Below are 15,865 nucleotides of genomic sequence, written 5' to 3' on the forward strand. Positions count from 1 at the left end.
GAGAGAGAGATTGGGGGGGAGAGAGAGAGAGAGAGAGAGAGAGATTGGGGGGGGGAGAGAGAGAGAGAGAGATTGTGGGAGAGAGAGAGAGAGATTGGGGGAGAGAGAGACAGAGAGTGGGAGAGAGAGAGAAGGAGAGAGAGTGGGAGAGAGAGAGCGAGAGAGAGAGAGAAAGAGATTGGGGGAGAGAGAGAGGGGGAGACAGAGAGACAGAGAGTGGAAGAGTGGGAGAGAGAGAGTGGGAGAGAGAGAAAGAGAGATTGTGGACTGATTTGTTCCTTTATCTCTAGCATCTGATCCTGTGACTTTGCCGGTCTCTGATCCTGTGACTTTGCTCATCTCTGATCCTGGGACTTTGCTCATCTCTGATCCTGTGACTTTGCTAGTCTCTGACCTCCGCCGCTGAATGCATTTTGTGGCTCTGTGAACTCCAAAGTTGAACAGGTTCTAGATTGGCCCATGCTTCACCTCTCCACCGAGTTTCATGAAAAGCAGTGTGGTAGTTTGTGTTTTGTGATACCCATCCACGGCGCTGAGGCGGAGGTAATTAATTTGTGTATTTCTCACAGGTTTCACTGTGTTGCTCATCAGTGTTGCTTCCACCCTCACACCCTCACTTTCCGCTGTTGATCTCACGTCCTCTGACTTGCCAACGCACATGGCAACCTGACATAAACACCACTTTAGCAAGCTGTGCCAAGAGCTAGCGATTAGATGGTGGGCGGCATTTATACTGAGGAGTGAGTTTAACCAATTCAACTCGGGGAACACATTTGTTCCTTTGTTCTGTGACGGATCGATTCGTTCATTCGTTCGTGAACCTGTTACGGTCCTGTGTTTAGGTACTTCATAGACAACAGCGCGGAGGGTCCGGTGTATTTCTCAGTGGGGGTCAACAGCGGGGTCATCAGAACCACCCAGCCTCTGGACAGGGAGGACGTAGCCTGGCACAACATCACTGTCATGGCCGCCGAGGTTGGTGAGTAACACAGGAGGAGGAGGTCCTGTCAAACGCATGCCTGTAAAAACCAGATCTGATTGGCTGCATGGTAACTGACTATAGTGACATCATTTTTTGCAACTTTAACTTTGATAGTGTTCCACAGCTGGCTACAGTACATACAGTCATGTCTACTCGAGGGGCCTTGAGTTCCTACCGCTCTTCTTGCAAAGTAGATAGTGACGTTTAGAGGAGCACAAGCACCTCACTTATACTGAAGCTCAGTGGAGAGTCGTTACGTATGCAAATGTTCTGTAGAGGACTCCATCTTATCCACTCTGTCCAATATATCCATGTACTCGGTACAGACATGTAAAACCATTCAATCTCGACAAAGTGTTTTACAGAAACCTAATCCTAAAAAAATATTTAATAATTTAATGAAATGCTAGCTAGCTTGACAATAGGCTACAGATGAAATCTATAGACCTGCGGACTGATTTATCCAGCACTACAAGCAAGTTAAGACAAATGATTGTCACTCCACACCCAGATAGCAAGCGGATGTGTAATAATTCTGGGCCATATATGGGCCGGAACTAAGCCACAAGGGCCAGATCTGGCCTGTATATGGCCCAGATCCGCTTGCTATCAGAGCATGTTGTCACTCCGCGTCTGCGTGAGGCGCGTTCTCCTGGCATCCTGCACAAAACAACACCTGTCTAGCCTCGCTGTGCATTATGGGATAGGTGCTGCGCCAGTGTGTAACATCATGGTGTGATGCTGCAGAAGGTGGAGGAGGCCAATCGATGTCAATGTCATTTTATTTTGTGCCATTCATACCAAATCAACTATCAAATCAAAGGTATTCAAGGTATCAAATTAAAGGTAGCCTAGTTTAAGTAATAAATACACTTTTAAAATGAATGATGACCTAAGACAAACTGGTACAAACCACAATTATGTATTTAATAATTGTGTTAATTAGTTGTTGTTGTTTTGTTTTTTTTGTTTTTTTTTAAGAATTTGAGCAGAGTTGGGCTGCCCCCCCCTATAAAGTCGCCCATGGTCACAGACAATGGACTGTTTTCTTTCTCTCTCTTGTCTTGTTGTTCATGGGCTGGACTGGGCATCTCTGAATGTGATGCAGCGTCGTTCAGATGAGGCAGAGTCAACAGAACGAATCGTTAAATCCGACCTCACCTTTCCGTGGACATGTTATTTCAGCAGGGAGAGACTGTGGCCTAGAGAGAGAGAGAGAGATAGGGAGAGAGAGAGAGAGAGAGAGAGAGAGAGAGATAGGGAGAGAGAGAGATAGGTGTTGAGAGGGAAAGTGTGCAGAGCCCTGCACAGGAGCAACTGAGTGACCAGGTCACCTCTCAAAGGGAATTTGCACTGGGCCTGAGTGCTGCAATATGGGAAGACCCGCGAGACACACTCCTTTTACTCTCTCACCCGCCCACACACACACACACACACACACACACACACACACACACACACACACACACACACACACATATACCCACACACACACACACACACACACACATACCCCCCCCCCCCCACACACACACAATCTTATACACTCTCTCTCTCACACACACACACACCCTCATACTCTCTCTCTCTCTCTCTCTCTCTCTCTCTCTCTCTTTCTCTTTCACACCCACACACACACATACTATCTCTCTCTCTTTCTCTCTCACACACACACACATACACACACACACACACACACACACACTCCATCACTCGCACACACAGACTGGGCTGTACTCAGCAGGGAGCTAGCCTTAATAGCATGGCTCTGTACACGCACCATAAGTGTCTACCCAGCTGCCCATGTGAGGTTAGGACAGAGAACACTAACAGAACAGAGAACACTAACAGAACGCTGTACTAGGCTGGAGAATAACAAAATAGAACATTTTCTCTTTTGATTTTTTTTTTCTTTTTTTTTCACAAAACCAAAAAAGGAGAATAGCACTGTATGTACAAGTGTGAAGTATTCACCACTTATGATATTTTCAGTATGATGTTTTTTGTGTTTTTGTGTTTTTTTTATTTTATTTTTATTTTTTATTATATTTTTTTAAAACATGTTTCTGTGTTGTTTTCTTGTTGTTGCCTCCAGACAACCCTCGTCAGGTCAGCCAGGTCCCCGTCACCGTCCAGGTGCTGGACGTCAACGACAACGCCCCCTCCGTGGCGGCGGACGACCGCGACGTCGTCGTGTGCGAGAGCGCCAGAGCCGGACAGGTCAGCTGACCCCCGGGAAAAGAGCCCCGCCCTTCGCCAGGCGTCCGTCCATCTCTACAGCTCTCTTTCACCAGCCCCAGACCCCCCAACACCCCCCCCCCCACCACACCCAAGGGTCTCATCTGTATTCTTGTGATCTTACACCCCCCCCCACCCCCCTCCAGCACCCCTCAAATTTACACTGTTTCAACGATTCCCTTTCGCAAATACTGTACGCAAACAACTATGCAAGTACGGTCCATTTCATGTAAGACCACACCGCACGCTTCCCCACCTCCACCCCAAAGTCACTCTCTCTTTCTCGCTCACTTACACACACACACACACACACAGACACACACACCCTCACCCCCATTTTTTTTTCTGCTGCGTGTCTCTGACACCATCAGGAAAGGATTTATCTGTGGAGCTGCAGACTTTGCAGCCTCTTGAACCCATAAATTATTCAGCGTGCGCCTGTGTCTCCGCTGGCAGATAGCGGCCGCATTAAAACCCGCGCCGCACCTCTCTCGCACAAAATGTTTATCGTCCTTTATTCAGATTCGGGTCCCGGCGCAGAAAAGCGCGGCCGCCCCGATTCTCATCGCTATAGGGTGTTTCCCCCCCCGGCTTTTTATTTTCCCCCTTCAATGGAGATGACTAAGGAGGCTGCCGCCAGTAATCGGTTAGCTGGACCGGGGTGGGGTGGGGGGGGGGGGCATCAGAAGACCGCATGCTAAGACCCCACCAGTGTGGAGGGCTTTTCTGCCAGCACTGCAACGAATTAATTCCTAGGATCTTTCTGAGGGATATTTGGCAGGAGGTACAGTAGCCTGACGCAATGTCAAATGGATTATTCCGCCGCGTCCGATAAAAGGAGCACATGAAAACACGCAGTACAGTTAGTGTAATTAATAGCTAGGGGGTATACTTTATCTGGGTCCCGTGTGGAGAGGGTAGTATTTGAAGTAGTGCAGTATCCTATTCTAGTTTTTTCAAATACTAGTTGATTGGTGCGCCTGATTCGGCGATTGGTGCGCCTGATTCGCCGATTGGTGCACCTGATTCGGGTTGCCCTATTGGAACTATTCTGTTGTTTCCATTCTGGGATCCAGGACGGGCTAAATCAAGCTCACCCGGGAGCTGCTGCAGTATCTCGCCCCCGGGTTCCGCGCTGCTCTTCAAGCTGACAGGAAGTAGCCGTGGTACCGCAGAGAGGTGAGGAGATTCTCTAATTGGCGCGTCGTCCGGCGCGACTGCGAGGTCGCGTACCGACCGCGGTTTGCAGCCGGACTCGCTAATGAGCTGATGACCTGCCAGGGGATGGGATACCGAGAGACAGGCAGGCCGAGGTCATTACCTCACGCCTGGAACTGGCCTGTGTGTGCGCCGCAAAACGCAAAAAAAAAACACAGCAATGTACTGTAAAAAAAAAGCCTTATTCTCACTCAAACATTCTCTTTCTCTCTCTCTCTCTCTCTCTCTCTCTCTCTCTCACACACACACACACACACACACACACACACACACACACACACACAGCTCCCACCCCTGCCCTGCATTTGAACTCGTCCTCAGAGCTCTAACCTCCTATCTAACCTGACACCAAGGAGCAAGCTTGTCATTCTGTGGTTGATAATGGGCTGAAGAGCTTCCGGCGGATGAGCCCGTCTCTGGATGTACGGCCATTAATACCCCGCTGCCAGACCTCTGCCTCAGATCCCTGGAGGAACCCGGATCTTTCTATACACCCTGTGCACAAAACCCATAAGTGCTAGGCCTTAGCGTAAGCTTCTGTGGTTCTTTCTCTGACAGAATACTGTTCTCTCCTTATCCCTCTCTCCACCTGTCCTCCTCCTCCTCCTCCTCCTCCTCCTCCTCCTCCTCCTCCTCCTCCTCCTCCTCCTCCTCCTCCTCCTCCTCAAGGTGATCCAGACCATTAGACCGGCCGACATGGACAACTTTGCCAACGGCCGTTTCTCCTTCACTCTGTCCAGCGAGCTCGCGGCCAACCCCAACTTCACGCTGAAAGATAACGAAGGTGAGGTTGTCGTAGCTTCGGCTGCGGTTTTGGTTTGGAGCGCTTCAACGTTTCACTGTAATTGGAAGAGAAAGCGTTAGAGAAGAGTCTAGCGCCGGTTTGGTGTGGGGGTGTGTTCAACCCTACAGGAATTATACATACAGGGTGTTGTAGAATTATAGTGCACATAGTATATAGTAGTATAGTATACTATATGTGGCTAGCTCCTGCTTGGTCTCAGTTTGAATGGTGTACCTGCTCTGTTTTTTTAGGGAAAAGCTAAATACAAGTGCTTAGCTAGCCAAGTGGCGGGACTAACAGTGCCAGCTGTGACTCAGGAGGTAGAGCGGGTCGTCCAAAGACGGAAGGGTCATCGGTTCACATCCCGGCTCCTCCTGTCCACATGTCGTGTCGAAGTGTCCTTGGGCAAAGACACCCCCAAATCGCACCTTGCATGGCAGTTTGGCGCGCCAACACGCGCGTGTGTGGACGGGCGAACGAGAGACTTTTCGCTGTGAAGCGCTTTGGATAAAAGCGCTATATAAGTGCAGTCCGTTCACCGGTTCCCCCTACTCCATCTTGGGCTCGTTTGGGCTTAGTCTAAGGAGGCACCAGCTGGCCAGGAGAGGCTGGGGGGCTCGCTGCAACTTCCTGTCGGTTTATCTGAGGGTCCCTCTGAGCCTGAGGGAGGAAAGCATCCCGAGCATCATTACCAACTCAAACATATCTGGTGGTGTTTGTTGTTTTGCAATCCCGGCCCCCCAATCCCCCAGGATTCCTAGGACCTGCGGTGTTTCCTTGGTAACGGCCAATGTTGTTTTTCTTTTTCCTTTTTTTTTTTTTTTCCTGCGTCTTCTTCTTCGTCCATATTTCACCGCGAGCTTCCCGGGTGGGTTGCGGCGCACCGTTAAAGACGCATTCCTCTACTTACCCGTCCCTGTTCTCTGCGCCATTGGCCGCTTCGGGGGGGGGTGGAAGAGGGGGGGGGGGGGGGGGGGGGGAGGGGGAGGGGGTGGATGACAGCAGACGGCAGCGCGGAGGACAGAGGCAGGCAAGGGGGTCGGGTTCGAGTTTTGTAGCGCTGCGCTTTTAAACCCTCCCGTCTCTCTCTCTCTCTCTCTCACTCTCTCTCTCTCTCTCTCTCTCTCTCACCCCGCCCTCACCTCACAGCCCTCCGCCTCCCCAGACGGCCCCTCGTTCCCTCGCGTGCTTCCTCCGTGCTTTTAGCGGCGGCGTTGATTTGCTCTCAGTGCCTCCCTCCTCACCTCCTTCCCCGGCGCTCGCCCCCTTTTCACTTTCGCCCATCCTCATCCCTCCCTCTCTCGTCCTCCCTCCTCTGGCCTCCCCCGCCCCCCCCTCCCTCCCTCCCTCTCTCACCCCCACCTCCCCCTGTCTCCATCCCTCCCTCTCTCACCCCCACCTCCCCCTGAGAGAGGAGAGAGAGAGAAGAGAGAGAGAAGGAGAGAGGGAGAAGGAGAGAGAGAGAAGGAGAGAGAGAGAAGGAGAGAGAAGGAGAGAGAGAGAAGGAGAGAGAGAGAAGGAGAGGGAGAGAAGGAGAGAGAGAGAGAGAAAGAGAGCTAAGAGGAGTTTTGGAGGGGCTGCGTGGGGGCCTCTCTCTCTCCTTCTCTCTCTCTCTCCTTCTCTCTGTGATCTGTGGGCTGTGAGTTAGCAGAGTGAGTCTCTCTATTGTTTACCTGCGGGTCCCTGATGGGGGGAGGAGCTCTAATGTGTCTCTCCTCCCGGCGTCCTGGGTCGCGCTCAGGGGTGGTCTCAGTAATGGGGGGGGGGGGGGGAGCGAAGCCATCTGCATGTCAATAGGATCCCTATGCAAATGAAGGCATCCCGTCACGCCGTCTCCGCCGGAACACGCTCGCCGACATCCGCACGCCAGGAGACGCTCGCGCCCGGCCACGTGCCGCACGAACGCCCGCACGCACGCTCACACGGGGGGGGGGGGGGGGGTCCGCGCAGACACGCCGCGCTCCCCTCGCCTCTCGCCGTCACGTGTGACTTGCTTAAGCGTGGCTGAAGACTCGCCGCAGAGGGAAGGGGGGGGGGAGTTAATGAGTGCATTGCGAAGATGAGGGTTGTGATTATGCATACCAATATGTGCCTATGTGGCTCTGAGTGGGACTGGGAGGGTCTGCTGGAACTTCTCCAGAAGGTGGAACTATAACAGCTGCAGTGAGTGAGAGAGGAGGGGGAGACAGAGAGAGATGGAAGGCAGAAGAACATAAAAAGACAGAAGCAGAGAGAAATATTGAGAGAGAGGAAGAGAGAGATGGACTCGCTGTTGGAGGAAGTGTCTGAAGGTTTGTTTGGGATGTTGTTGCCTCAGTGATTCGAGCGCCAGGCATTTAGAGATAATAGTTTGATGGATGAACACAATAATAATGGATGAAATGCATGTGTTTTTTTTGGGGGGGGGGAATCTGAATACAAGAGATACTGTATATTATCCAGTTAATCGCTCTGTCAACTCGCGATTCATTTCCTATCTTCACTGTGCACTTTAAAACATGAAGAATCAAGTTGTTATTTCTCTCTCTCTCTCTCTGTCCCTCTCTCTCTCTGTCCCTCTCTCTCTCTCTGTCCCTCTCTCTCCCCCCCCCCTCTCTCTCTCTCCCTCTGTGCCTCTCTCTCTCCCTCTATCTCTCTCCCTCTGTCCCTCTCTCTCTCTCTCCCTCTCTCTCTCTCTGTCCCTCTCCCCCCCCCCCTCTCTCTCTCTCTCTCCCTCTGGGCCTCTCTCTCTCCCTCAATCTCTCTCTCCCTCTGTCCCTCTCTCTCTCTCTCTCTCTCTCTCCCTCTGTCTCTCTCTCCCTCTATCTCTCTCTGTCTCTCTCACTCTGTCCCCCTCTCTTTCTCTCTCTCTCTCTCTCCCTCTGTGCCTCTCTCTCTCCCTCTCTCTCTCTCTCTCCCTCTCCCTCTCTCTCTCTCTCTCTCTCTCTCTTTCCGCCCTCTTTCGTCCCCCTCTCGCTCGTCCCTCTGTCGCTCCAGACAACACGGCCAGCATCGTGGCGAGGAGGCGTGGCTTCCAGGAGGCGGAGCAGGAGGCGTACTTCCTGCCGGTGGTGGTGCGTGACGGCGGCGAGCCCAGCCTGAGCAGCACCGCCACCCTGACCCTGCGCGTGTGCGTCTGCCTCCGGGTCACCAGGGGGCGCAACGTCTGCCGCGCCCAGGCCTTCCTCTCCACCGCGGGCCTCAGCACCGGAGCCTTCGTCGCCATTCTCCTCTGTGTCCTCATACTACTGGGTAGGAACTGTGTGTGTGTGTTTGCGTGTGTGTGTGTGTGTGTGGTCTTGTTAATCTAGGGCAGGGGTACTCAAATACTAAAGGTCTACCATTTTGTAATACATAAAGAATTATGGAAATATGAAATATTTAACTGAGTTAAGAGTTTATTAATTTTACATCGGTGCAAGGGGGGAACGAAGCCCAATGGGCTTGAACATGAGTTCCACCACTATCAAAAGGAGTACAAATTATAAGTAGACTAACGACTAACAAATAGACTTTGTAAATGAAAAGAAAGATGAGGTACAACAGATAATGAAAGGCTAATGCTTTCATGCTAACACACTGGGCCAAAGTAAATCATCTTTTAATTGCTTTTTAAAAACGAAATAAGAAGATATATATTTTAAAGGTTAACTTAAATTACTCCAGAGCTTAGGGCCTCTATACCCAGATAGCAAGCGGATCTGGGCCATATACAGGCCAGATCTGGCCCTTGTGGCTTAGTTCCGGCCCATATATGGCCCAGATCCGCTTGCTATCTGCAGGAGATGTTGAATTGATGACTTGATGTTCGGTTGGGAGGTCTGTAGAGATTGTTGTTGCTATGCCTTGTGTGGTGTGAATGGACGTGAAATGTGAAAATGGATGTGAAAATATAGAAATGACAGAATGTGCAGAGGAGATGCTTCCTGTTAATAAACCTGTGCAAAAATAAGCATGTTTGATAAACATTCAATTTATCTATTGGTAGGAGAGAGTATTTTCTGAAGAGAGGTGCAGATGGTGCATTTCTGTTGGAGTGAGAAATCATTCTTAAGAACCTCTTCTGGATAATGAGTAGTTTGTTGAGGTATGTGGGATGTGTGGCTGACCAGACTATATTGCAGTAATTAATAAAAGGAAACAAGAAACTATAATATAAAGTTAAATGAGCTGAAGGATGGATCAAAGGACAGACCTCCCAGATAGCAAGCGGATCTGGGCCATATACAGGCCAGATCTGGCCCTTGTGGCTTAGTTCCGGCCCATATATGGCCCAGATCCGCTTGCTATCTGGGCTTTCTCATTATACCTAGCCTTTTTATAGATCTTTTGCAAACCATGTCGATGTGATTCGACCATTTTAATCTTTCATCGACAATGACTCCTAGGAATTTGATGTACTGTACTTGTATGATTTCAGATCCATTAATTACTATTTTAGCTTGCTCTTTGGAGTAAGACTTGTTTATGTTGCAGCAGATCATAAAGTTGCATTTTTTTACATTAAGAGTTAACTTATTACGTTGGAACCAGTTTGAGACAATAGATAATTCACCATTTACACAATCAATCAGGGAATTAAAGTCAACATGAGTTGCTATAAGACTAGTATCATCTGCAAAAACTACAGGAAGAAGATATTTAAAAGATTTGGCTAAATCATTGATGTAAATTTAAAATAATAATGGACCCAGAATCAAACCCTCATGATGATTATACCGCGGCTATCACAACTATGAAGGAATATGGATTTAATAACATTAAATCAACTCGTGTGGGGCACCACCCTGTTCTATACAGGGAAACCGATAACCTTTATCAATAGTCTAATTTATAAATCTCTATCTGAAAGAGGAAGTCTTTGACTCAATCAAGTGACCTAAAGACCATGTGATGATGCTACAACGAGGTGATCAAAGCTTATACTGTAATATATATATTGAAGTTATACAACTAATTATCAAAATAACGTGAATACAATTCGATAGTGGATGGCAGATTATCACAGCCTGTCCTAAATTCTCTAAGCTTAAACACTTGCATCAACAACACAACACAGAAGAACCCTGAATGTGACCTTATTTTTAGAGGTGGTGGAATGCAGACTTCAAAGTCCTGATGTGCTGCTTCTCCGTCGAAACAGTCTTTTTGAGGATAGACTGTTGGTGCGCACCAGCGTGTTGCGGAGACTCAAGAGTTCAAATTCAGAGCTTATCCGGGTACAGCGAACTGAAATGGTTGCAAATGTCTCATTCAAAACGTCTGCTCTTGCTAGAAGTGGGATCATTTGAAGAGTTTGTAGAAATTCTCAGCTGTCTTAGAGAGATGGTAGATTTTCGGCAATTCCACAGAGACAGATTGACTCCCATCAATCAGGCACAAGCTTGGTCCTTTAGGCTACAAGAAAAACACAAAAGAGGTTGTAGCAACTCATAATGTAATAAAGCTCATATTGAATAAAGGCTCATAATGTAGTAAAGCTCATAATGTAATAAAGGCTCATGATGTAATAACGGCTCATAATGTAATAACTTATTAAATAATGTAATAACGTATTACATTATAAACTAACTAAAAAGTTAATAATGTAATAAAACCATGCACTCATAATGTAATAACTGATTTGTGCATAATGTAATAATGTAATAACTTATTACATTATGAGCCTTACTGGGGAGGCTTATAATGTAATAACAGCTCATAATAATGTCTCATATAGTTAGAAAAGTGGTAATTATCATCATTTTTACCTCTGCCATTCCTGTGGGGGAGGAAGGTAATGCTTTCACTTATCACACAATAAGACCAATTTCTACAAAACGTGTTGGAGGATTGACCACAGCTGACCAAGACCATAGCATAAAGACCACAACTGCACAGACTCACGACAAAAATGCACTTATGGGTGGAGGTCTGAGTTTGTGTTTGACTATGATTTGAACATAGGGTGGTGCTATGATTTGAGACCTCAAAACAGTCCGTCACATGGGCCCTGATGTAGTTCCTGGTCCTACACGCTCAAAACATATCTTTCATGCTGACCCTGACACTCTCTGAGCTGCTAGCCCTAACTTGCCTCTGCTCGTACTGTCATCATTATCCGGTATTGCATGTTGATGGATTTGACAGTGTTGGACACCTTTGACAGTTTCCAACTTGTTCAGAGAGCTAACCATGCGAATCCTAGCAGGATTTTATAAATGTGATACTTTGGTGGAAATGTTGAATATTGTGACGGATGAAGACAACTGCATCAGCATTACCAGGTTTTATGAAGCAGCTGGGTTTAATAGCGGCCTTGCGTTCAGAATCAGGAGCTCTTCAGCCAAAATGCCAGGTGGATTAGAGCATCGATCAGGATTCAACACATTATCCTTTTGATGGTCCCAAATTAAAGACATTCATTGGAAGAAGTAAACTTATCTTTAATTGTTTTTTCTCTTTATCTACCATTCACTTGTTCAGCCCTGATCCGATTGAACACTGGCACAGTCACATGGAGCCCCCGAGACTTGATTTAGGGTCAGGGTTAGGGTCCTCTCCAGACGGATTTTGAGCTGGTTACTGTAGCGCCACCTATGTACAAATCATAGTCAAACACAAACACAGACCTCTGCCCATCAGTGTGTGCAGTTGTGGCCTTTAAACCATGGACTTGACCTATATGGGACCATGCATTAAACAATTAGACCTCTCTTCCTGTTTATGTGCCCTGCCCCATATTGAGGGTGGATGTATATAGCAGCTAAGTTGGTCAATGCTCCTCCAAGTTTTGTAGAAATTGGTCTTTTTGTGTGATATTGCTGACAGACAGACAGACAGGCAGACAGACAGACAGACAGACAGTGTGGGCTGTCACCACCACTCACCTGGGGTCGTAAAAGGTCAACCAAGGGTTCTCTTAAGAGTCAGGAATCATCAAACGTCCGTCATGGCTTCAACATGATATTACATTTCCCTAACATGCATAACTTAAGCTTCAAATTGATATCAAACGGGCGGTTGTAGCTCAGTTGGTAGAGCGGGTCGTTCAATGATCAAAGGGTCAGCGGTTCGAATCCCAGCTCCGACTGTCTACATGTCGAAGTGTCCTTGAGCAAGACACCTAACCCCAAATTGCTCCCAATGAGCAGGTTAGCACCTTGCATGGCAGCTACCGCCATTGGTGTGTGTGTGTGAATGGGTGAATGAGAGGCCATTGTAAAGCGCTTTGAGTGCCGCTAAGGTGGAAAAGCGCTAAATAAGTGTAGTCCATTTACCATTTATCAAACATCTTTAGGTTGACTTTACAGAACAGAATCAGTAACTTACAAAACATAGTAACACTGGTTAAAATGCAATGCATCAGTGCCCATACTTTATTCCTTGGGCTCATTCTCATTGTGGTTGCATCACATAGTTGAGAGAAAGTAATTGAACATTATCAACCCTAGAGTATTAACCTCGGGAGATTTTCAGCCATATGATTTACATTTTTTAATTTTAATTGTGTTTCTGATGACTGAGCTGGGTGGGTCCTTGGGTGCCTTCAGGCTGCTCTCTGGTGTCATTGAAGGTAGAAGTGTTTCGCTGCTCTAATCCCTGTTTTTTTCTACAGGTATGTGTTTCTCACCCAATGTTAGCTTTGTTAATTCGTGGATTTTACGCAAGTTGTCAGTGATGCAGGGAGACTGTGCCTTCATCAGACAAGGCTCACATGTCCCAAGAATGGGTGGACCAAAGAACAAGTTCCCAGCTCCATTATTTATTGATTGATTGATTTTTTAGAGTTTTTTGTTAACGATTCCCTAATTTTTCACCAATTTTACAGCTTTTTTATAGGGTCCCCCATGACACTTTTTTTGTTATTTTGTTAATTCAGTGATGGTGGCGCTTTAATACTGCTTCATAAATATCAAATAATAAGCCTTTAATTATCTATCTCTCGTTGAAATTAACATATTCTTGATTAAATACAATTCTCAACCCTGTGCTGCTCCACTCTGTGCTGGTTGGGCAACTCAATTCTAGAATATAAACACTGTAGGCTAGTTTATCAAACTCAGCCTATGATAGATTAAGCCATGATCAAATTACCTAAAGCTAATTTATCTACAGTAGCTAAAATAATAACTTCTTCATTCCTTAAGCATCTGTAAGTAAGTTTTCTCCTTTTAACTCCACTTTGTCTCATTTGTTTTAGCTTTTAAAATAATGTACCTTGAGAAATTAAAGGAAATGATTAATTTCTGCATTGCCTAAGTATGAGCAAAACATAGAGTAATGTATCCAGCTTGCTAATGGGAACTATACAATAATGTAGCTAGTTAACGTGACTGATGTGATAGCCTGCCATGTTAGGCGGCTTGATTTAGCTAATGTATATCTGTCTAACACTAGTTAACTGTATAGCTTGCCAGCAATTCCTGGCAGACTAAAATCTCGGTGTTGTTAGAGAAAACGTTTCATCAGAATACAGACAAACTCCAAGGTGTACTCACTCATGACTGACAGGCAGAGGGAAGTTAAGAGTAGCCAGGCCAGTGAACGTGATCATTTGAAACTTGAAAGAACAGTAACTAAAATGAATTGTGATTTACTTTAATGGTAAACATTAAATGGCTGCATTATTTTAACAATAAAGACGTGTTAGTTAACAAGTACAGTAGATGTTGATGATAGATGTGCCGGGGTTGAGCTCCGGCTGATGACATATAGGAACCTATGTGCCAGGGCTGAGCCCCGAATAGCCCCGGCCCAATTTAACCCTGCCTGATAGGAATGTCCGGTCTCCCTGGGGTCTGGGGCCTGCTGGTCTTATCAGGAGTAGCTCAAGAACATCAACATTCCTGTGTGCTGTTCATTTTTGAATTGCCTATTTTCAATGTCGACTAACGTCAGGCTAGCTGCTAGCTAGCTAACTGTTAGCTGCACTCTCAGCTCTCCATCTGCACTGTCAACACACATGACCCCAGTGTTGCCAGATCGGATTGATGATTTCCCAACCGCCCAATGTGATCAAAGGTAGCCCACATGGGCAGAACATTTCCAAATCTGGCAACACTGCCAACGCCAACCCTTCAAAAAACATTTGAAGTGTTGCTTGCAGCGGAGAAAGCAGAGAGCTTTGACTTGTTGCATCGCAGTGATGTCTAGTAAATAATACTGTAAAAAGTATAATTTTCTTAGAGTCGGGAGACAGTTATGGTCCGGTTCCTGAACAGAGTCCGGACATGGAGGAGGGATGATCTAGGGTAGTGAAACAAGAAAAAAAAACATGTAGGGCCATTTTGATGGGCCCCATAGGGTTAGGGTTCATTTTAGGGTCAAAGGTTAGAGTTTAGGGCTTGGGTTTCATTCTCTCTCCCTCTCCCTCTCCCTCCCTCCCTCTCTCTCTCTCTTTCTCTCCCTCCCTCTCTCTTTCTCTATCTCTCTCTCTCCCTCCCCCCCTCTCTCCCTCCCTCCCTCCCTCCCTCTCTCTCTCTCTCTCTCTCTCTCTCTCTCTCTCTTCCTCCCCCCCTGTCTCTCTCCCTCCCACCCTCTCTCTCTCTCCCTCCCTTTCTCTCTCCCTCTCTCTCTCTCTCTCCCTCCCCCCCTCTCTCTCTCCCTCCCTCCCTCTCTCTCTCTCTCTCTCTCTCTCTCTCTAGCCATCGTGGTGCTGTTCCTGACCCTGCGCAGTAAGAAGGCCAGTAAGGAAGCCCTGATCGTCTCCGAGGAGGACGTCCGAGAGAACGTGGTGACCTACGACGACGAGGGGGGCGGGGAGGAGGACACGGAGGCCTTCGACATCGCCGCCCTGCGGAACCCCGGCGCCCCCGGGCAGAGACGTCCACGGCGCCGTCGGGAGGTGGTGCCGGAGGCCGCCTGGCTGGTGATCGGGTGCCGGGCCGGAGCGGGCGGCAGGAGCCTGTCCGCCTCCCCCTGCTCCTCGGCGCTGGACAGCGAAGACGTGGTCCGCCGGGCCCTCGGGGAGAAGCTGGCGGAGGCGGACCTGGACAGCAGAGGGCCGCCCTACGACTCGCTGCAGACCTACGCCTACGAGGGGCGGGGCTCCCTCTCGGGGTCCATTAGCTCTCTGGGGCTGGCCGGGGCACTGCCTGAGCTAAAATACTCAGACCTGGACGACTGGGAGCCCGAAGCGCACACTCTGGCGCGCCTGTTTGGAGACCACATGACAGAACTCAGCCCCTAGAGCGCCGGCCTGGGGGCAGTCTCACCCCTCCGCCCCCCCCCCCCCCCTCCACCCAGCCAGCTGTTCATACAGGGAGGAGGTTTTGTTGTGCCGGTGATATTGGCCGCTGTTTCTCTCCAGAATTGACTAGAGACCGAAAGCAGTGACTGATTTTGGAAGAGAACAAATCCAAAAGACTTCACAGGAGTTGGTTTGATTAAGGAAAGTATTTTCCCTATTGTATATTTTTTATTGATGAATAAAGGCCAATTATTTCAGAGAAATGAATTGTTTGAATATTCACGTTGTCTCGTTGGAGTTGTTGGAGTCTTGTTGTTTGTGCAGAGCCATGGTGGTAAGTACTGTGTTCCTCCCAGGCTGAAGACCAGGGCCGTTGCTATGAATTTTGGACCCCCTTAAAAAATATTGGTGTGGGCCCCTACCCCTCCAACTTTTTGTCACCACTTTTTTTTACCCCTTTTTAAAGAAAATATATATATCATTTTGTATTTAT

The 15,865-nt window shown here is 47.9% G+C and overlaps 1 protein-coding gene across 1 annotated transcript in view; it reads left to right on the forward strand.

Moving 5' to 3' along the window:
• The window catches only part of LOC311325588 (cadherin-18-like), a gene marked incomplete at both ends in the record, with an annotated part of 35,195 nt that extends 19,823 nt beyond the window's left edge, over positions 1 to 15,372 (forward strand). The window contains 5 exons of the mRNA XM_084458309.1: positions 843 to 979; positions 3,078 to 3,202; positions 5,108 to 5,222; positions 8,199 to 8,453; positions 14,828 to 15,372. Coding sequence (XP_084314435.1) covers positions 843 to 979; positions 3,078 to 3,202; positions 5,108 to 5,222; positions 8,199 to 8,453; positions 14,828 to 15,372 — 1,177 coding nt within the window. The remainder of the gene's footprint in view (positions 1 to 842; positions 980 to 3,077; positions 3,203 to 5,107; positions 5,223 to 8,198; positions 8,454 to 14,827) is intronic.
• Between the last annotated feature and the right edge of the window lie 493 nt (positions 15,373 to 15,865).

Source organism: Borostomias antarcticus, assembly GCF_949987555.1.
Source record: "Borostomias antarcticus genome assembly, chromosome: 24".
Lineage (NCBI taxonomy): Eukaryota > Metazoa > Chordata > Actinopteri > Stomiiformes > Stomiidae > Borostomias > Borostomias antarcticus.